The sequence below is a fragment of the Helobdella robusta genome, assembly GCF_000326865.2.
Source record: "Helobdella robusta unplaced genomic scaffold HELROscaffold_1, whole genome shotgun sequence".
NCBI classification, from domain to species: domain Eukaryota; kingdom Metazoa; phylum Annelida; class Clitellata; order Rhynchobdellida; family Glossiphoniidae; genus Helobdella; species Helobdella robusta.
In genome coordinates, this window is record NW_008703570.1 from 4,901,692 (window position 1) to 4,919,026 (window position 17,335).

General features: G+C 29.0%; 3 protein-coding genes across 3 annotated transcripts; 1 reads left to right on the forward strand and 2 right to left on the reverse strand.

Moving 5' to 3' along the window:
• Positions 1–7,323: 7,323 nt before the first annotated feature.
• On the forward strand, positions 7,324–7,667 carry HELRODRAFT_63394 (hypothetical protein; the record flags this gene model as incomplete). Its single annotated transcript, XM_009010850.1, has 2 exons — positions 7,324–7,452; positions 7,524–7,667. Coding segments are annotated over 2 exons (273 nt in total), but the record flags the coding sequence as incomplete, so codon positions are not given.
• A 784-nt stretch (positions 7,668–8,451) lies between these two features.
• HELRODRAFT_158888 (hypothetical protein) lies at positions 8,452–9,045 on the reverse strand (the record flags this gene model as incomplete). The annotated part of the gene is made up of 1 exon (XM_009010851.1): positions 8,452–9,045. The coding sequence occupies one exon, from the start codon at positions 9,043–9,045 to the stop codon at positions 8,452–8,454; it is 594 nt and encodes a 197-aa protein (XP_009009099.1).
• Positions 9,046–13,087: 4,042 nt separating this feature from the next.
• HELRODRAFT_141556 (hypothetical protein) lies at positions 13,088–14,400 on the reverse strand (the record flags this gene model as incomplete). The annotated part of the gene is made up of 4 exons (XM_009010852.1): positions 13,088–13,263; positions 13,389–13,668; positions 13,762–14,134; positions 14,204–14,400. Coding segments are annotated over 4 exons (1,026 nt in total), but the record flags the coding sequence as incomplete, so codon positions are not given.
• Positions 14,401–17,335: the final 2,935 nt, after the last annotated feature.

Consider the following 17,335-nt stretch of genomic DNA (forward strand, 5'->3'; position numbering starts at 1 on the left):
TATAAGCGCTATTTCCGCGATGTTCACAGCGCTCCTCAATGAATTTTGAAAACAGATGGGTCTTGAGATCCGCTCTGAACTTCGCAAGTGATGGAGAAGTAGAGAAGTAGGTAGAGAATTCCAGAGAAAAGGACCAGAAAAAGCAAAAGCAGATTTGTCAAAAAGTGTTTAACACGAGTTAAGAAAAAGCGAGAAAAAGACGATCGTAAACCGGGGCGTTTAGGTTCAATTAATATATCTGATAAATACTTAGGAAATAATTTAGATTGAGACTTATACCTGAACGTGTAAATTTTAAAAATTATTCTATATTTTATAGGTAGCCAGTGCAAGAGAACAAGATATGGAGATATACGAGAAAAGAAAGGGACACGAGCAACTAGACAAACAGCAGAGTTAATAGCTTTACTTAAAGGATAGAGTATAGAGTCAGAAAGACCATAGTAGAGCGAGTTACAATAATCAATCCTAGATAAGACTAATGAAGTAACAAGGAGAAGAGTAGGATCATCAAGAAAAGGCAAAAGTTTTTTTATTCTACGTAGATGAAAGTAAGAGCTTCTAGCGACACCATTAATCTGAGAAGAGAGAGACATAGTAGAATCAAAGATAAAACCTAGACTACGAAACTTATGAGAGACATCAAGAGTTTTAGAATCAGGTAAGATAATAGGAGGAATAGTAATAGAGTGTTTAGATTTATTAAAACAAATTAATTCAAACTTAGAAGGATTAAGTTTAAGACACATAGAGTCAGACCAAGCAATAATTGAAGAAAGACATAGAGATAAATTATGAAGAACACTATTGAGATTAGATGGAGGAAAAAAAGTATAAATGTAAGAATCATCAGCATATAGTTGACTAGAGAAAGAAAAGTTATTAATAATACGAGGTAGTTCAGAAGTATAGAGTATAAATAGAAGAGGGCCAAGGATAGAACTCTGAGGTACCCCGAAAGTAAGAGTAGAGGAGTTAGAAGTAGAATTATTGAGAACAGAAGAAAAACGATTACAGAGATAAGAAGAAAACCAAGATAGACAAGAATCAGTAATATTAAAAGAATAATGCAGCAGTCTCAAGAGAATAGTATGGTCAACAGTATCAAAAGCCGAGGAAAAGTCAAGAGCAAGAAGAGTAAGATTACTATTGTCACTAGAGAGAAGGATATCATTGTGTATTTTGAGTAAAGAAGTTTCAGTACTGTGAGCAGATCTGAAACCAGATTGAGATACAGGTAGCAAGGAGTTAAAGTTTAAATAGGATGACAGTTGATTAAAAATTACTTTTTTTATAATTTTAGAGATGAAAGTAATATTAGTTAAAGGTCTATAATTAGATAAAGAGGTAGGATCTAAGGATGAGTTTTTAAGAATAGGAATAACAATAGAATTCTTATAAGAAGTAGGAAATTTGTAGGTGGAAAGAGAAAAATTAACTAAATTGAGAATGATTGGATAAAATATTGAAGAAAATTCTTTAAGTAAATTAGAAGGAAGTAGATCTAGAGAACAGGTTGTAGACGACATAGAATTAATAATTTTAGTTAGTTCTAAAAGATTTATTGGAGTAAATACAGAAAAAGATTCAGTAGTAAGTTTAGTGAAGTTATGAGAAGAAAAATTAGAATTAGATGTTCTTAAAGAAGTAATTTTATTTACAAAAAAGTCATGAAACTTTTGAGCAGAAAACGATGAGTGAGAGAATTTTTTATGTTGAAGTTTAGATAGAACAGACCACCTATTTTTAGATGTTGAAGCAGATGTTATAGAATTTCTAAGAAAAGTAGAGTGTTTAGAGAATAGTAGATATTTATAATTAATCAATTCAGATTCATAGATAGAATAAAGAGAGTTAGATGGCTTTCTCCAGTCGTCTGACACTTTTCTTGGCTTCTACACAAGCATAATCAAACCAAGGAGCCTTACGAGAATAGAGCCTATAAGTAAAAGATTTAAGAGGAATAAGCTTATCAAAAATAGAAGTTATGTAGATATTAAAAGCATAGACAGTATCATCAACATCAGAAAATAAGGTAGTATCAAAAATAGTTTCAGTAAAAGATTGAAGCAAAATATCTTTATTAAGAGAAGACCAGCATCTTTTAGAAATAGACATAAATGATTTTGAAGGAAGAAAATCTAATGAAAAAACAGATTCAATAAGAAGGTGTTCAGAATAAGGAACAGAGCTAGCAGAGATATTAATAGGCTTAGAAAAAGATGAAGGTATAATAAAATCAATAGTGTTACCAGAAGTATGGGTAGGAAAAGAACAATATTGAGTTAAGTTAAAAAGAGACAAAATATCATTAAATCTTCGAGTGTAAGAACATGATAAATTATTGAAGTGCAAGTTGAAATCACCAGAGATGTAGAAAGGAATAGAAAAAGAGTAGAGAGATTCAGCGAGTGAGTAGAATTCGTCTAAAAATAAAGTGAGTGAAGAAGAAGGAGGGCGATAGATTACAGCAATATAAAAAGATAGAGAAGAAGACTTAAGAGATACAGCAAGACATTCAAAAGAAGAAAAATTAAAGGAAGTATTAATGGAAGCAGTAAATAGAGATTTATAAAATAGACAGATACCCCCATAAGAAGAATGAAAAGATGATAGAAGATTTTTTGGAGGTCTAGAGAGTTCAAGGAAGCTGTAACCATCAGGAGTAGCAAGAATAAGAGAGGGAGAGTTAGAGTCCTCGTGCCAAGTTTCAGTAAGAGTAAAAAAATCAGGTAAGGAGGAAGAGATTATTTGATGGATATAGAGCGATTTTTTATTAATTGATCTTATGTTAATATTAAATAGTGAAAATGTAGAGGTAGGTTGGATATTGGTACTTCTAAATTTAGTTATATTATTTAAACTAATAGAATTAGAATTATTATTCTTATCGTTAGTATTAATTACATTAGAGTGGGATTTAATAAAGTTATTCTTATTATACTTGCTATTAGTATTATTATTAATATAATTATTGTTACTAACTATATTTATATTTTTGTTAGAGTTAGATTTATTGTTTTTATTGTTATTATTAGACCTAAGATTAAAGTAAAAAATTCGCCGCCGAACTACTCTTGTCAGAGACAAAGAAGTGTTAGAGAGGCTTAAGAGAAAGTCTCTAGAATAAGACATAATAATATTTACAAGTTAAAGAAAAAGATATAGAGAGATATAGAAAAAAATAGTCATAGTAAAAAAGAAGAGAACTCACTTGTTCAGAAGCAAAAAATAAGAAACCACTCAAATTACAAAACCACCGAGAAAACGTGCCGCCATCACGCTAAACGTTAACATAAGCTGTTTTTGTGTTGTTGATTTATCTGAATTTAGAAGTGTAATAAACATTAACTCTTTTTAATTTGTATATTTATAAATCAGCTTATTTACTCACATTTACGTCACTGAAATATATAAATAAAAAACCTAACACACATTCTAATCATGAATATGGGCAACTTTTCTATTTCTATGATGACAATGCTTTGTTAAACAGTCAATATAGGCTCTATTTTTTAACTAATCTATATATATATATATAAATATATATATATATATACATATATATATATATATATATATATTATAAATTCAATTAAGCACATAGAACTGCCTCGCGTTGAGCTGGAGCATGCTTCTTTTTCACGATCTCTCCTTTAATATTATATAGGTCGGTCGTCATGGCTAAGTTCACATTCTGATTCACATAAAAAATATGTTTTTTGATGTCAACTAACTTTTTATTAAGTTTAAGCCCTGTACTTTACCTTAAGTTAAACTATGAATTGCTTAATTTCGTTTATGAAAAAGGATATTTGCTTTTCGTGCTTATCTCTAATGTCAGTCAGAAATGGTTTTTCTTTTTTTAAGTTTTAGCAGATTCCATTTTAATAAATTATTAAATAAATAGTTTTATGATTTTTATTAATTTTTTATTTTTTTATGACTTTTCCTTTCCTTGGAACTGGGTTGTTTATTTTTAATAAGGTATGTAAATAAATAAAAATTAAAAAGTATAAAAAATACAATATTAATAAACTACAAAGACAGAAATATTGGTGCTAATGCAGTAGCTAGAAAACAAATTTAGACAAACTAAAACAGGAATCTATTTGTGCTAAACTAAAGGGATGCCATTAAAAACTATTAGAAGAAACCTACCCAATACATCAAATTTAACAGTAAATGCTTTTTCAACTATGTGAGGGATGAACATCATCAAATGATGCTTAATGTCAATAAAAGTTTTATTGTATTGAATAAATGTGCAGTCTTGCCTATGTAATTGAATCATGCAACAGTAACAGTATAATGAAACTTGGTAATATTCATTAAGACAAGTAAAGGGAAAAATAATCTTGGAGTGATTTTTCATCAGTGTGAAAATTCATTGGGAAAAAACAACTTAGATTTCGAATAAGATTCTAAAAATGATATAAAAGAAAACTAAATTGCAGAAAATATAGTTGTTAAGCTTTAAAATATAAAATTACAAAAAAGACGATATCTTCAAAAATTTCAAAAAAAAGACAAGCAAGAATGATTAAATGAAGTAAAGATATGCTAAATGAATAAGGGGACATGAATATAAAACATTCATAAGAAGCACAGGAGCAATAAAACAAAAAATTTGAGCAACTTAATCGTTAATGAGTGGAACAAATTGAATGAAGATATGATTAGGAATGAATTCACCCATAATTTCAGAATACATTTAGCAAAGATTAAATACAAGTATCTCAATGTGGTTCTATCATAGGCTTGGTCTTCTTGAATCATTATCAACATTTGTTATGTTATGTTATAACTAGAGCTGTACTTGATTTGACTGTTCCAGCCGGCTTCACAGGCACAATGACGACCAAAGCCAGATTTATGCATTGGTTACATTTTATGCTGTAATCGTGTCTGTGGCTTCATTAGCTAATAGCTAGCCTACTCTTGTTGTACAGACATAAAATTTGTTATATTACATCCCTGTCATTAACCTAATAAATTAACTTTAATTATTTACTAATTAAATTAGAATTTCTCTGTTAATTTTAGCGGATACTAATGTATACAAATATTCCATTTATTTCGTTTTATTATGCAGTTCAGATATAAGCACAGTAGCTTACATATCATTCTATACTAATAGTTAAACTTTTCTGCCATAAAGTTCGTACTACCTACACCACACGGATTTCGTATGCACAAGCAGCACTATATTTCACGCGCATATTGCATGATAGTCTTTGAGCTTCAGACAGAGCATTTGAACCAGGCAGTCCCGTAATAACTGCCCGAGACATGGCACCTCTAGACTACCGACTGGGCTAACGCATAAAACTCGGTTATATTACATCCCTATCAATCTAACAAATTGGTTTATTTTCAATGCAAATTGAATTAATACTTGAATACTCTTCATCGATGTATGCAAGTTGATACAATTAACAAATGCAAACATACAGATAGAAACAAATATACATGAAAACGTACGTTTATAGTAGATTTAATATAGATAGATTTATAATGTGTGATTATACAATATACGTGTTAACATGTTTTGAAATTTAAAATTTTTTTGAAATTGGTTCGGCAACTTAACAGTAAATACGCTCTAGTCATATCAATCATATGGTTTAAGCGATACAACCGCAATTCTCGTTTCAGATCATTTTTCATAAATACAATACGCTTATTGATTAATATACACTTTTTTTATTTTTTAAAAATTAGGTCTGACAGACGCCGAAACTGTAACAACATGCAAGGCAGTAGTACAAAATTAAACAAATAAGTGAGTAAATAAATACAAAAAGTGAGGAAGAAAATGTTAAAACATGAAAAATATAATAAGTTAGAATAAAATAAATAATAATAAAATAAATAAAAGAAAAGTAATTGACAATGAAGTATAAAATGAAGTAACGGCAAATTAATAGACTAGATGATGACTTAGTGAGGTGATCGATAAATAAAAGCTAGATTTGTGAATGATAAAGTTTTAATGAGTATTAATATGTTTGATGGTAGGTTAGTGAGGTGATCGATAAATAAAAACTAGTTCTGTAATGATAAAGTTTTAGTGAGTATTAATATGTTTGAGGTGTCTTGTGATGAAAGTCTTTTCCTGGTATGTAGATTGGGCGACGACTTATGTTTATGTTTTAGTTATGTTTAGTTATGACTTTAGTTATGTTTGCGCTGACGAAGGTTGTGTGTTGTAGTTTTAATTGGTGTTAGTAGAGGATGGATGACGTGGTTGTTATTTTCTACTTTCTTGAACAGCCTTGAATCGAGTGTGTTGAATATCTGAGTGACAGTAAGATATGATGCAGGTAGATAGTTGAAGCGAATTAGTTTTTTGATGAGAGATTGTAGTTGCTGAAGTTGTTGTGTTGCAAAACCAGACCAGGAGGGAGCTGCATATTTGATGCGTGAAATGATGAGTGATTCAGTGATGTCGTGTCGAATAATTTGATGCCTGAGACCATGAGAACGGTGCGTGAAATGTTCGAAAGCCTTTTTTGATGATGTGATTGATATGAGGTGCTTTATTGAGTATGAAGGTGAATGTGATACCTAATATTTTTAATTGATTTGTGCGAGTGATTGATAGGTGTTCAGGAGGTAATATTATTGCCACTTAATACATCCTCACATGTGAACGAACCATGTGTATATGCCTACATACAGGCGTAGGTACAGATATACACACATAATTAGAGATACATACATAATTAATTTTGATAAAATATTTTGGCACAAATCTGAAATATGGTTTAATTTCTGGCCATAGCCGGATTTGGACAGAATTAGGAAAAAGAGTCAAATTTCGGCCGGTACAGCCATAATTTAAACATATGTTTTCTGTTCAGCGGGATTTAAATTTAAGATGAGTTTTATATTATATATATCATATTAGATTGTTAAATTAAATTGAGATCTATTCTTCACTAAATACTTTTCTCGCACTTCAGTCTGTACAGCCTTGATGTTGAAGCGTCACGATCTACATTGTTTTCAAACTTACTTACAAGCCTCAAAGTTGGTAGGGTCGAAAACAAACATGCTTTTTAATTCTTATTCACGACAAATTTCTAGATAAAATTAAAAAAAAGAATTTTATAGATGATACTTCCTGGCAGCGCTATGCTTATCTAAAAATACTTATGAAAATCCAATTTTTCTGAACCGGCTTATCCCTTGCGTTGTAACAAGTTTTTCAAGCATCAAAACTTTCAACCATACTAAGATATAGCATTTACCAACTTTCTCAATATATTAAAATGGCTATCACTTAAATTTATTATTTAAATATGAAGAAGCAGATCTAACTCTCACAAAGCCGCAGTTTCCAGATTGAACCGAAAAGTTTATGTTGAGGTCTACCCAACTCTCTTGATTTATCCAAACGGTTCAATGGTTACATTAAGGTATAAAGAGCCAAGAAGAATTATTCAGGTTAGCTTTGCTTTTTTTTATTTAGTTACAAATACAATTTTTCTAACTAGAGCTTTGAAATATTTTTTCAGTTGCCGTTAGATTTGTCAACATTGTCAGAAAAGGAGAAATTAGCCAGGCAATCTAAAAGAAAACCTAAATTAACAGTTATGAGCGAAAATGAAATCTTGGACTCTTTCGATGTAAACAAATACAGTTATTTATGGAAAAAATAACTTTGACCTGGCCTACCGTTTGTTTTTAAATATAATTTCAAATAAATGACACGAGATTTTTTATCAATCATTTTATTCATAAATTTAAAAATAATAAATAAAAACATTTGGTGTTGAGAACTGCCCCATATCCTGAATATAAAAGTTAATTGGTATGTTATTGCAACATTAATTCATATTTAGTTCATTTACGCAAACGTATCAACTAATTAAAGAAATGCTTAAATGTAGCTACCTTTATCGGTTAGGTTATGGGTTGACAATTCGTATTGCACTGATCCACCTGCTGTAAGACTTAGATCAAATCATTTAGTAGAAATTATTCAAAAAGTTTGCAATGTTCCAATATCACAGCAAAACAAGTTTTTATATATAAATATACATGAAATAATGCATTGATTATCACAGTTGAATAAAAAGCTATAAGATTATCACAGTATGTTGTCAGTTGTATAAATACTGACAGGTTGAAAAATAGTGCAAGTGTAAAAATAAATAGCTAAGAGGTTTGTGTACATAAATTATATATATATATATATATATATATATATATATATATATATATATATATATATGTAAATAATACTGTTAATTTATAACAATTCTTAAAAAATGAAATTATCAGTTACAAAAATTTATTTTTAATGCAGCCTCCTCCTCCCCTACAGCTGCTCCTATCCACACCATTTTTTATTTTAATAAAAAACATAAACAATACAATGCACAAATTATAAATAAAGCAGATGTCAACAAGTAGAAAAAGACAAAATTAAAAATAAATAATTCATAAAGCCCTGTCGGTGATCTCCAGCTTCATCTTCAGAAGTTTTATTTCTTCTTTATACTTGGATATTTCGTTAACATAATGTATTCTCTCTTGACGTAACATTTTTACTTCTTCCTCCAAACTGACATTTTTTGTTATCTTTTTGTGTCTACATGTTTTTGCATAATTTCGATTTTTTAATTGCCTTCTCTTCTTTTTCAATTCTTGAACTTTGGTTTCTGGCAAACTTTTAAATAATCGTTTGAGTTCTTTAAATTTTAGTTTAGCTAGTTGCTCTGATGAAATATTAACATGTTTTTGGGAAGAAGAACAAGAAAGCGTCTTCTGTTCAGTCGAATAAATATATTGATGATTGTCAATGTTTTCATAATCACGAGCACTAGAAAAAAAACAGGTTGAACTATTTGATTCGAATGACGAAGCAGAATATTCGTTGCTGGATGATAGCTCGGAAGCATTTTGAAATAGTAACTCATCAGTAAATGTAAAATGGAATGAATCATCAGCTGGGACATCATTTTCTATACACGGAGGCCAATTTTCCCAGTCATAATTGTCTAGTGAAAAATCTTCTAAACTGTTTTCGTCCATACTGAAACAAAAAAATTTTTTAAATTAGACAAGATCAATTATTTTTTATTTTCATTTTTGGGTATAAACCAAAATGTAATACATAGTTTTTAGTGTTAACAGTCGTACAAAGCAAGTTATAACTGAGCTATGCCTGTAAGACAAGACCAGAGATGGATTAAGATGAAGGCAGGCGGAGCCAAAAAAGGAATGGCGAAATCAGTGTTATCTGTATTTTATATATTTTGGCCTTTGGGTCAAGAAACTCGTTTATTCAAACAAACGGCTGTCCCAGAAAGATACTAAATAAGGTCATATAAAAGTATTGATGTAAAATAAAATCAACCGCCCATACAATTTATCAACTTACATTAAGAATTTATCATTACAATCTAAATTTGTGTTGTAAAATATTATTGCGTTTTGCTTTTTTCAACGATTCGTTATTTGTTTGTAACCAAAAAATATGCTTATAGAGTTTGTTATTATTTAAAAAATTTAACGATCTACCAATCGCTTAATTTTTATAATTTTCACTAAAAATTCATCAATGATACGTTAATCTGTGTCCTTATAATGATATTGTCACGGTGTTTAGTTTTATCATTTTTTTTTGTTTTGCTCAATAAATATGCTGATAGGACTTTTAAATAATTAAAAAGAATTTTCCGTTTGCGTTATCTAATTTTCATCAAAACTTTATTAATGGAATGTTAATCCACATGTAAAAATAATACAATAACGGTCGCCGTTACAGTATAATTTTGTGCACAATGCAAATTAACATTTTATTGATAAATTGTTGGGAAATATTTAAAACGCTAGTAGCACATGATTTTTTTTGTGAAAAACGAAATAAAATTATAAAAAATAAACTAAACACTGTTTTATTATTTTTACAACCCTGATTAATTTTCCATTGATGGATCTTTAGTAAAAATAGAAAATTATACAATTGGTAGATTTTTTAAATACTTAGAAGGTGAAAATGCTATTAGTTTATTTTTTTGTAAAAAGAAAATGAAGAATCATAAAAAAATAAACTAAATATTGTGACATTATTCTTTTTACATTACAGAATGAGATTGTTGTGACGAAAGTATAATATAAATTATATGATCGGCAGATTTTTATATCACAATACTTTTATAAGAATTTTGTCTTTAAAATGAAAAAAAATGATAGACAATAAACTAAATATTGTAACAATATGAATTGTACCATATAAATTGATAATACGATGACGAATCTCTTGCAAAAATGTGGGTTAATTATGGTTAGTAGACTTCTTAAAATTTATAACCAAATTTTTTTTTGAATATAATAACTGGCAAAAAAAGTAAACATAGTAAAATTTACAATTTTTTCATAGCAAATTCTAAGAACGTTAATGATCCTCTGGTAAAAATTTAAATGATTTATCATCGATAGATTTTTAGAATTGAACATCAATTCTGCCTGCTGTTCAAACAACACATATTTTTGGCTGTTTAGTCTGCAAGCCTAACTTCACGCACCATCGTTTATGACTATGTTATTGTTATTCCGTTCATTTTATCTACTAACATTGTTTGTCAAACGAAACGACTGCAAACATTTTACGTATTCTCAGTTAATCAATGTGGTTTCTCTGGCTCAAATGCAAAGCAAAAAACTTAAAAAGGATCAGCCATTAGCTAATATTTTATTTAATAATTAATTTCAAACAAATTAGTGTTCGGTATTATTCATTTTATTTACTTGACAAATATTTTTAAAATTATAATTTACAGAAATCTATTACTTCTACGAAGTTCCAGATGTCAGTGTAATTCTTTTTAATTTTCTTAAAATAAAGTTTTGCTTATGTCAGCAAATTGTTCTCCTGGTAAAAATTTTCGATTTCTAACTGAAATTTAACGTTAAAACGAGCTAAGAGCTAACATTCAATTTGTTTTATAATTTATCAGTGTAGCCATAGTAGAATATAATTAAAATACAATTTTCAGTTATAAATTTGAAATGAAATAAAATAAAATATGAGCTATTACCTGCATACAGGAGCGAGAAGAATGTAAGCGAGTGTTTGCCCCGCCTTGCTACAACTCATCAACTGCAGTGCACTGTACTGTATGGGTTGTGTGCTATAAATAATAAAATAATTATATATATATACTAATATTATAGAGAAAATTTTATATAGCGCCAATTAAAACCTTCCAAAGGCGCTATCAAAATAATTTAACAAAATTATACTGTCCGTAATTGTCACTAATAAATAAATAAGCATGCACAATATACTATAGTAATACTGAAAACTATGTTGTTACTGTGCATAAACTAAATATATAAAAGAACAAACATATTCAAGCGAAAAATAAAAAAGTTTTCAATTCTTTTTTGAACAAAGAAAGACAAATTCAAGGTCTTCTCATTGATGCCGGTAGGCTGTTCCAGATGGTCTGACCAGCAACAGCAATATCTCTCGAAGCAAACCTCTATCGTCTTAACGGAACAACCAGCAAATTCTTATTATCCGATCGTAGATACGAATTTGGAGCTGGCTCTTTTTTAGAAAACTTGACTGAGATATATCTTGATGACAAACCATTTAACGATCTGTTTACGATTACCCGATCTTAAAAATAATTCTTTTCTCAACCTTCAGCCGTTTCAGTTCATTTAAAATTGGTTTCACACGGTCAAATTTTAATTTACCGGATACGAGTTTTGCAGCCCTATTTTGAACAGACTGAAGAATCGCAATTGAACTTATAGGCAGATCATAAAACAAGCTATTAAAATAATCCAGCCGTGTTGATATGAAAGCATGGACTAAACCCTCCATTGTTGGTCTGTCTAACAAATATCTAACTCGATATAAATTTCTTAGGTGCCTTAGATATCATTTTGATGTGGTCCTTCATGGACAGTTTGCTGTCAACAAGAACCCCAAGATTGGAAGCTGTTGTACTGATTGATATTTGACATCTCCTATTTTGATAGCATTAATGTTCACCTTTATCAACTGCTGTCACGTCCGAACAGGAAGCAACTGCGTTTTGCATTGGTTTAATTTTAATGAGTTATTTGACATTCAATGACCAATCTCCGTCATGCATTCATTATATCTGTCGATTTCATTTCTAGACGGTAACCAATATCTTAATGTCATCAGCAAAGGCATGATAAAAAATCCATATGAATTGAACAAATCTATATAAATTTGATATATATATATATATATATATATATATATATATATATATATATATATATATATGAATATATACTTATAATACGTATATTACATATATTATATATTATATTATTCATTTATACAATTATGGTTATCACTAAAACAAATGTTGTTGAACACTATACCCCACGTAGTTGCAAACTTTTTTTACCAAATGATTATATATAACTAAACTGGCTGTTTGGCTTTATTTAAATGATTAAAATATAACAGCCCTGAGCGGAAAGCCAAAACTTTTTCGTTAGATAACATTGTTGTTGTTGTGCAAATTTCCGGCTTTTTAGCTCAGCTAGGCTATCTTTACGCCATTTTTTTCGGATAACTGAATTTTTATCTTAATTTTATTACTATAAAATATCTTTAGTTATTGTGAAATAATGAGATTTATGTTGGCAATTATTTTAATGTCAGATAAGTGTTCGTTTTATTCGTGCGTTGATCTGTTGCATATTGGACGTACAAATTTCGTTTGAAAAAAATAACACCAACCATCGACACAATTTTATAGAATTTATAGAATACCTTTGACATAAATTTATAAACTGTACAGTATATCTGAATATGTATTAAAATGTTTATAGAAAACATATAAATTAGAAAAAATTGTGAAGCAGTATGTTAGTGACAAACAATAATTAATTGAAGGAAATAACTCTATATATATATATATATATATATATATATATATATATATATATATATTCAAGATGACCAAATGTTTGTTGTTTAAAAACCATTTTTTCGACTGTATTTTACAGTTGGCAGGCTTTTATAAAAATTTTCTTCAAAAAAATAATTGTTTCCGGTAAGTGTATTATTTCTGTGAATTTCCTCAAGACAATCGTATCCTAGATAGTCATACGTAAGATGAAATTTGTTGACAAATAATTCAGGGCGTTTAGACAACCAAGGTACATCCTCTATTCCGAAAATGCAGATACCACGAACTACTTTCCCATTGCACGGCCACTGATAATTATTCACATTTACCCAATTTTTAGCTCGTATTATTGGATGAACTGAATACTGATCAGCTATTAATGGATCTCCTTCAAATTGAAATTTATTTAATTTTGAAATAAGTGAGTGAAAATTATTAAATGAACAAATCATCTAAATTGCATACCTTCGTACCCACCTGGAGCTCTAAATAATTTATTATAGTTCAAAGTGTTCCAATAATGTTCTGATGCGTGTCCAGTGTCTTTGCACCAATCAAAAAATGTTTTACCTTCTTTACTTTCTATAATGAATTCAGTCATTTTGCTCGCGAATAGTCCGTGCGTTTCTCCTTTGTAAAACGTCAAATTGAGAAATTCGTAAGGTTTCTTTTTTTGCTGAGTTTTATAAAGAACTGTCTGCTGGTAGGTTTTACTCCACCGATGTTTCCACACATAGTTTACGCGCTCCACATCCATTCTTTGCAACGAACATTTGAAATTGTTATTTTGATTGAAACGAGATAAAAAGCCTTAATAATGTTTAAATAAATTATTTACTGACTTCAACTGAGACCCTGTAATATCGTTTGATCCATTGAAAATTTTTAAAATTTTAACTAATTCAAAATTGGTTCTTAATGGAAATTCTTGACCGGTAAGATTTATAAAATATTTATATTTTCCTTTAAAGTATTTTAAGAGATCTCTCATGCAACTGATTTCTGGTAAAATAACACTAATGTCTCCCCATTTTATTTTATGCAATTTTGTTGCGATCCACACATTTGGAAAACAGTTAGCAATTGACCTAACAGCGTTGTGGAACAAAAAGGAAGATTTGATGTCAATGTGGATGCAATAGAGATTTTGTGGATGGTAAATAGCTCGTAAAAGTCGTTCAGTTTGTTCAATATCTGTATATGATGATATACTGTTGAAATACATTTTATAAATATAAATTTTTATAGTTAATTGTATTAATAAAAAAAAACAATGACACCTAAAAGCTAGAGGAAAATTTTCTTCTTCATCTGATAATGCGGTGTTAATGTAACCCCGATCATGCTTGAACTGTGAACAATTTTTGGTCCATTCTAAATACGCTTCTTCAAAAATCGGAATTTTCGGTAAGTTAACCATAATTTTCTTGGCTTTATTGATTTCATCCTTATTACCATTCAAAATAAGTTTGCAATTTACAAATTTATTTGTTGCAGTAATTAACTGATCAGAATTGTGTCTAATGTTGAAAATTGATGTTTCTTTAAAGAAAAAATCTATCCTCTTTTTGTCATTTTGTATGTAAAACTCCTCGGAAGAAACATTCACAGACTTTCTGAATGGAATAAAGTATTTTTTAGTATTTCGAGTTAAAAGATGCTCACTGATGACGTTTCCCCAATTGTTGTCATGGTCCAAAAGTTTATATTTTCTCACATGTTTTGACACAAATAAACGATTATTTTCAAAATTTACAAATTTGGCGCAATAGTAATTAATATTCACAATAATTATAATAGAATTAACTATTAAAAATATATATTTGATTTTGATCATTTGAATTAAATCGTGTTATAACTTGAAAATTTTATTTTACCATCTTGATAATACATAAATGTTATATAAATAAAATCATAATCGGCTGCGTAGCAGCTGTGAGATATTCCATTGTATAGCTTCGCGTTCCGAGTCTTAGCCTAACAATGGCTTTATGGTTGTTTTAAAAACCGTATTTTAAAAATAATTCATGTTGATTGCATAGATATTTTATACATAGCTGATTTAGTTTATGCAGGAGATAAAATTTTTTAACTTGAAAATTGTTAAAACAATAACAATTATCTATTTTATTCTAATTTTTTTATTAGGGTTGAAAAGATGCTTGAAAAAATAAATAACTGGTTGGAGTTAAATCGCTTGAATCAAATCCAAACAAAAAAGAACTAATCCGGTTGGATCCAGTAAATAGCTTCCCGGTGAAACTCGTGTCTACTTACTTTCCACAGCTGCAAAAATTAAGCCTAATCAATAAATTTTTTCCGCGTTATCACGAACTTGGTGATATCGCTTGTTTTATCTAGATTGGACTATTGTAACTTTATGATTTATGATGCTGGTGTGATTAAAAAGGCTCAGCGTATTCAAAATACAGCTACACAATAGGTCATTGGATCAGAAAGACATAATCATGTAACGAAGTGGTTGGAAAATTTATATTAGCCATCGGTTCTGTTACAAGATGTGTTTGGTGGAACGGGAACAGAATTACTTAGAACGAGGGTTAGCGCAGAAAGACAAAAATCGATACGAAATATGCATTGAGATCAAATAAACAAACAATGAAATAAAAAAACAAGAACAAACAGATAAAAAACAAAGCAAACGGACAAACAAATATAAAGACGCAGCGTAACTTATTCTTTTTATATATACATTTACCTTATTGAAAACTATGTTCAACCAGGACAAAAGATTCTAGATAAACTGATGATAGCAATAAATGCTAAAAAAAGATTTCACGCTTTAAATTCTATTAGAAATAAAACGCATTTAGTGATAACGATTAAACAAAATTGTGAACAAAAATATTGATGCTCAACAAAAATTATCTCTTTTTTGCATTGAATATTTTTTAAACTTTTGCTAAGAAAATCAAAAAAGATCATTATGATAATTAAACAGATTTTAAAATTTATGTTGTTTAATATTACGCCAACTAAAAAATATTTTGAAATTGTTTAAAATCATTTTGCGAAAATTTATTACCTAAAATAATTTTATGCGCGTATATTCGCTTTCGTTCAAGTGGTTCAAGTATTGATTTTTGTAGACACCAAGTGACTGCAAGCGTTGCATGTTTTGTTTCTACATACTTATTGAATTATTATCTGAAAGTTTAAAAAATAGCTTAAAATGTAGATATTTAATTAATATTATTTGAGCATACCGTTTTTTATATTATATATAAATATTTATGTATGTGTGTTGTGTGTGTATTATATTAAGAACCATTCAATTCAGTCGTTTTATATTTTCTTGTAGACCTACTGTTCTTACACGCACACACGCGCACGCACACACACACGCATATATATATATATATATATATATATGTATATATATATATATATATATATATATATATATGTATATATATATATATATATATATATATATATATATATATATATATATATATATATATATTACGCATTGCTTGTTTTAACGCATAGATCTTGCGGTTCCTGTTCATGTTCATTTCATTCTTCTTTTTTCCCTATATATACTCTGATGTAACGATAACAATATTAATAGTATACAATTTCTATCTAAACTTTTGAATGAAAATTGCTTTATTTGCAAAATTATCAACTTTGATCATTTTTTACAAAATTAAACTATTCTCTAATGTCTTACACAACTTTCAAAGACAATTTTCTTCTGGTGTCAATTTTTTAAAAAGAAGATTTGGTTCAGACGACCTTGGCGGAGAACAATTAAAGGAAACTGCCAAGCACAACCCAGATTCAGAAGAACTTACAAACAAACCTATTTATTCAAATACCCAGCAGAACCAAAAAAAATATCAACCGTTATATCACAACCGTTCTGCAACAAGCTCGGCAAATACTTAATTGACAAATACAAGCCAAGAGATGATGAGAGCAGCCTCACACGCCGTGTCTCAAGCACCGGGAGCTATTCAAAAATCGGCATCGTTTCTCCGGGCCAAAGAAAAACTAAAAATTTTGTAATTATTTACGAGCCTCAAACTGATTGGTCAGTTCTTTTATTGATTCTGTTATATTATAGTTATTCAAAAATTTACTTTGGATATTTTTCTAAAATGTTATTGAAACATGAAGCAGCGCCGGCCTTAGCATTTTTGACAGTCGGGCAAAACTTGTAGACGCGCCCCTATGTATTATAGGTAGGTAGCTTAACGTTACCGAATGATTACAAGCGAGGCCAATACGCAACAATTGCTAGAGACTTTTTAATTAATTTTTAATCTAAGTGTAAAATTGAATTATTTAAAGATGTGTTTTATTGAATATATATATATATATATATATATATATATATATATATATATATATATATATATATATATATATATATATATGTTGGT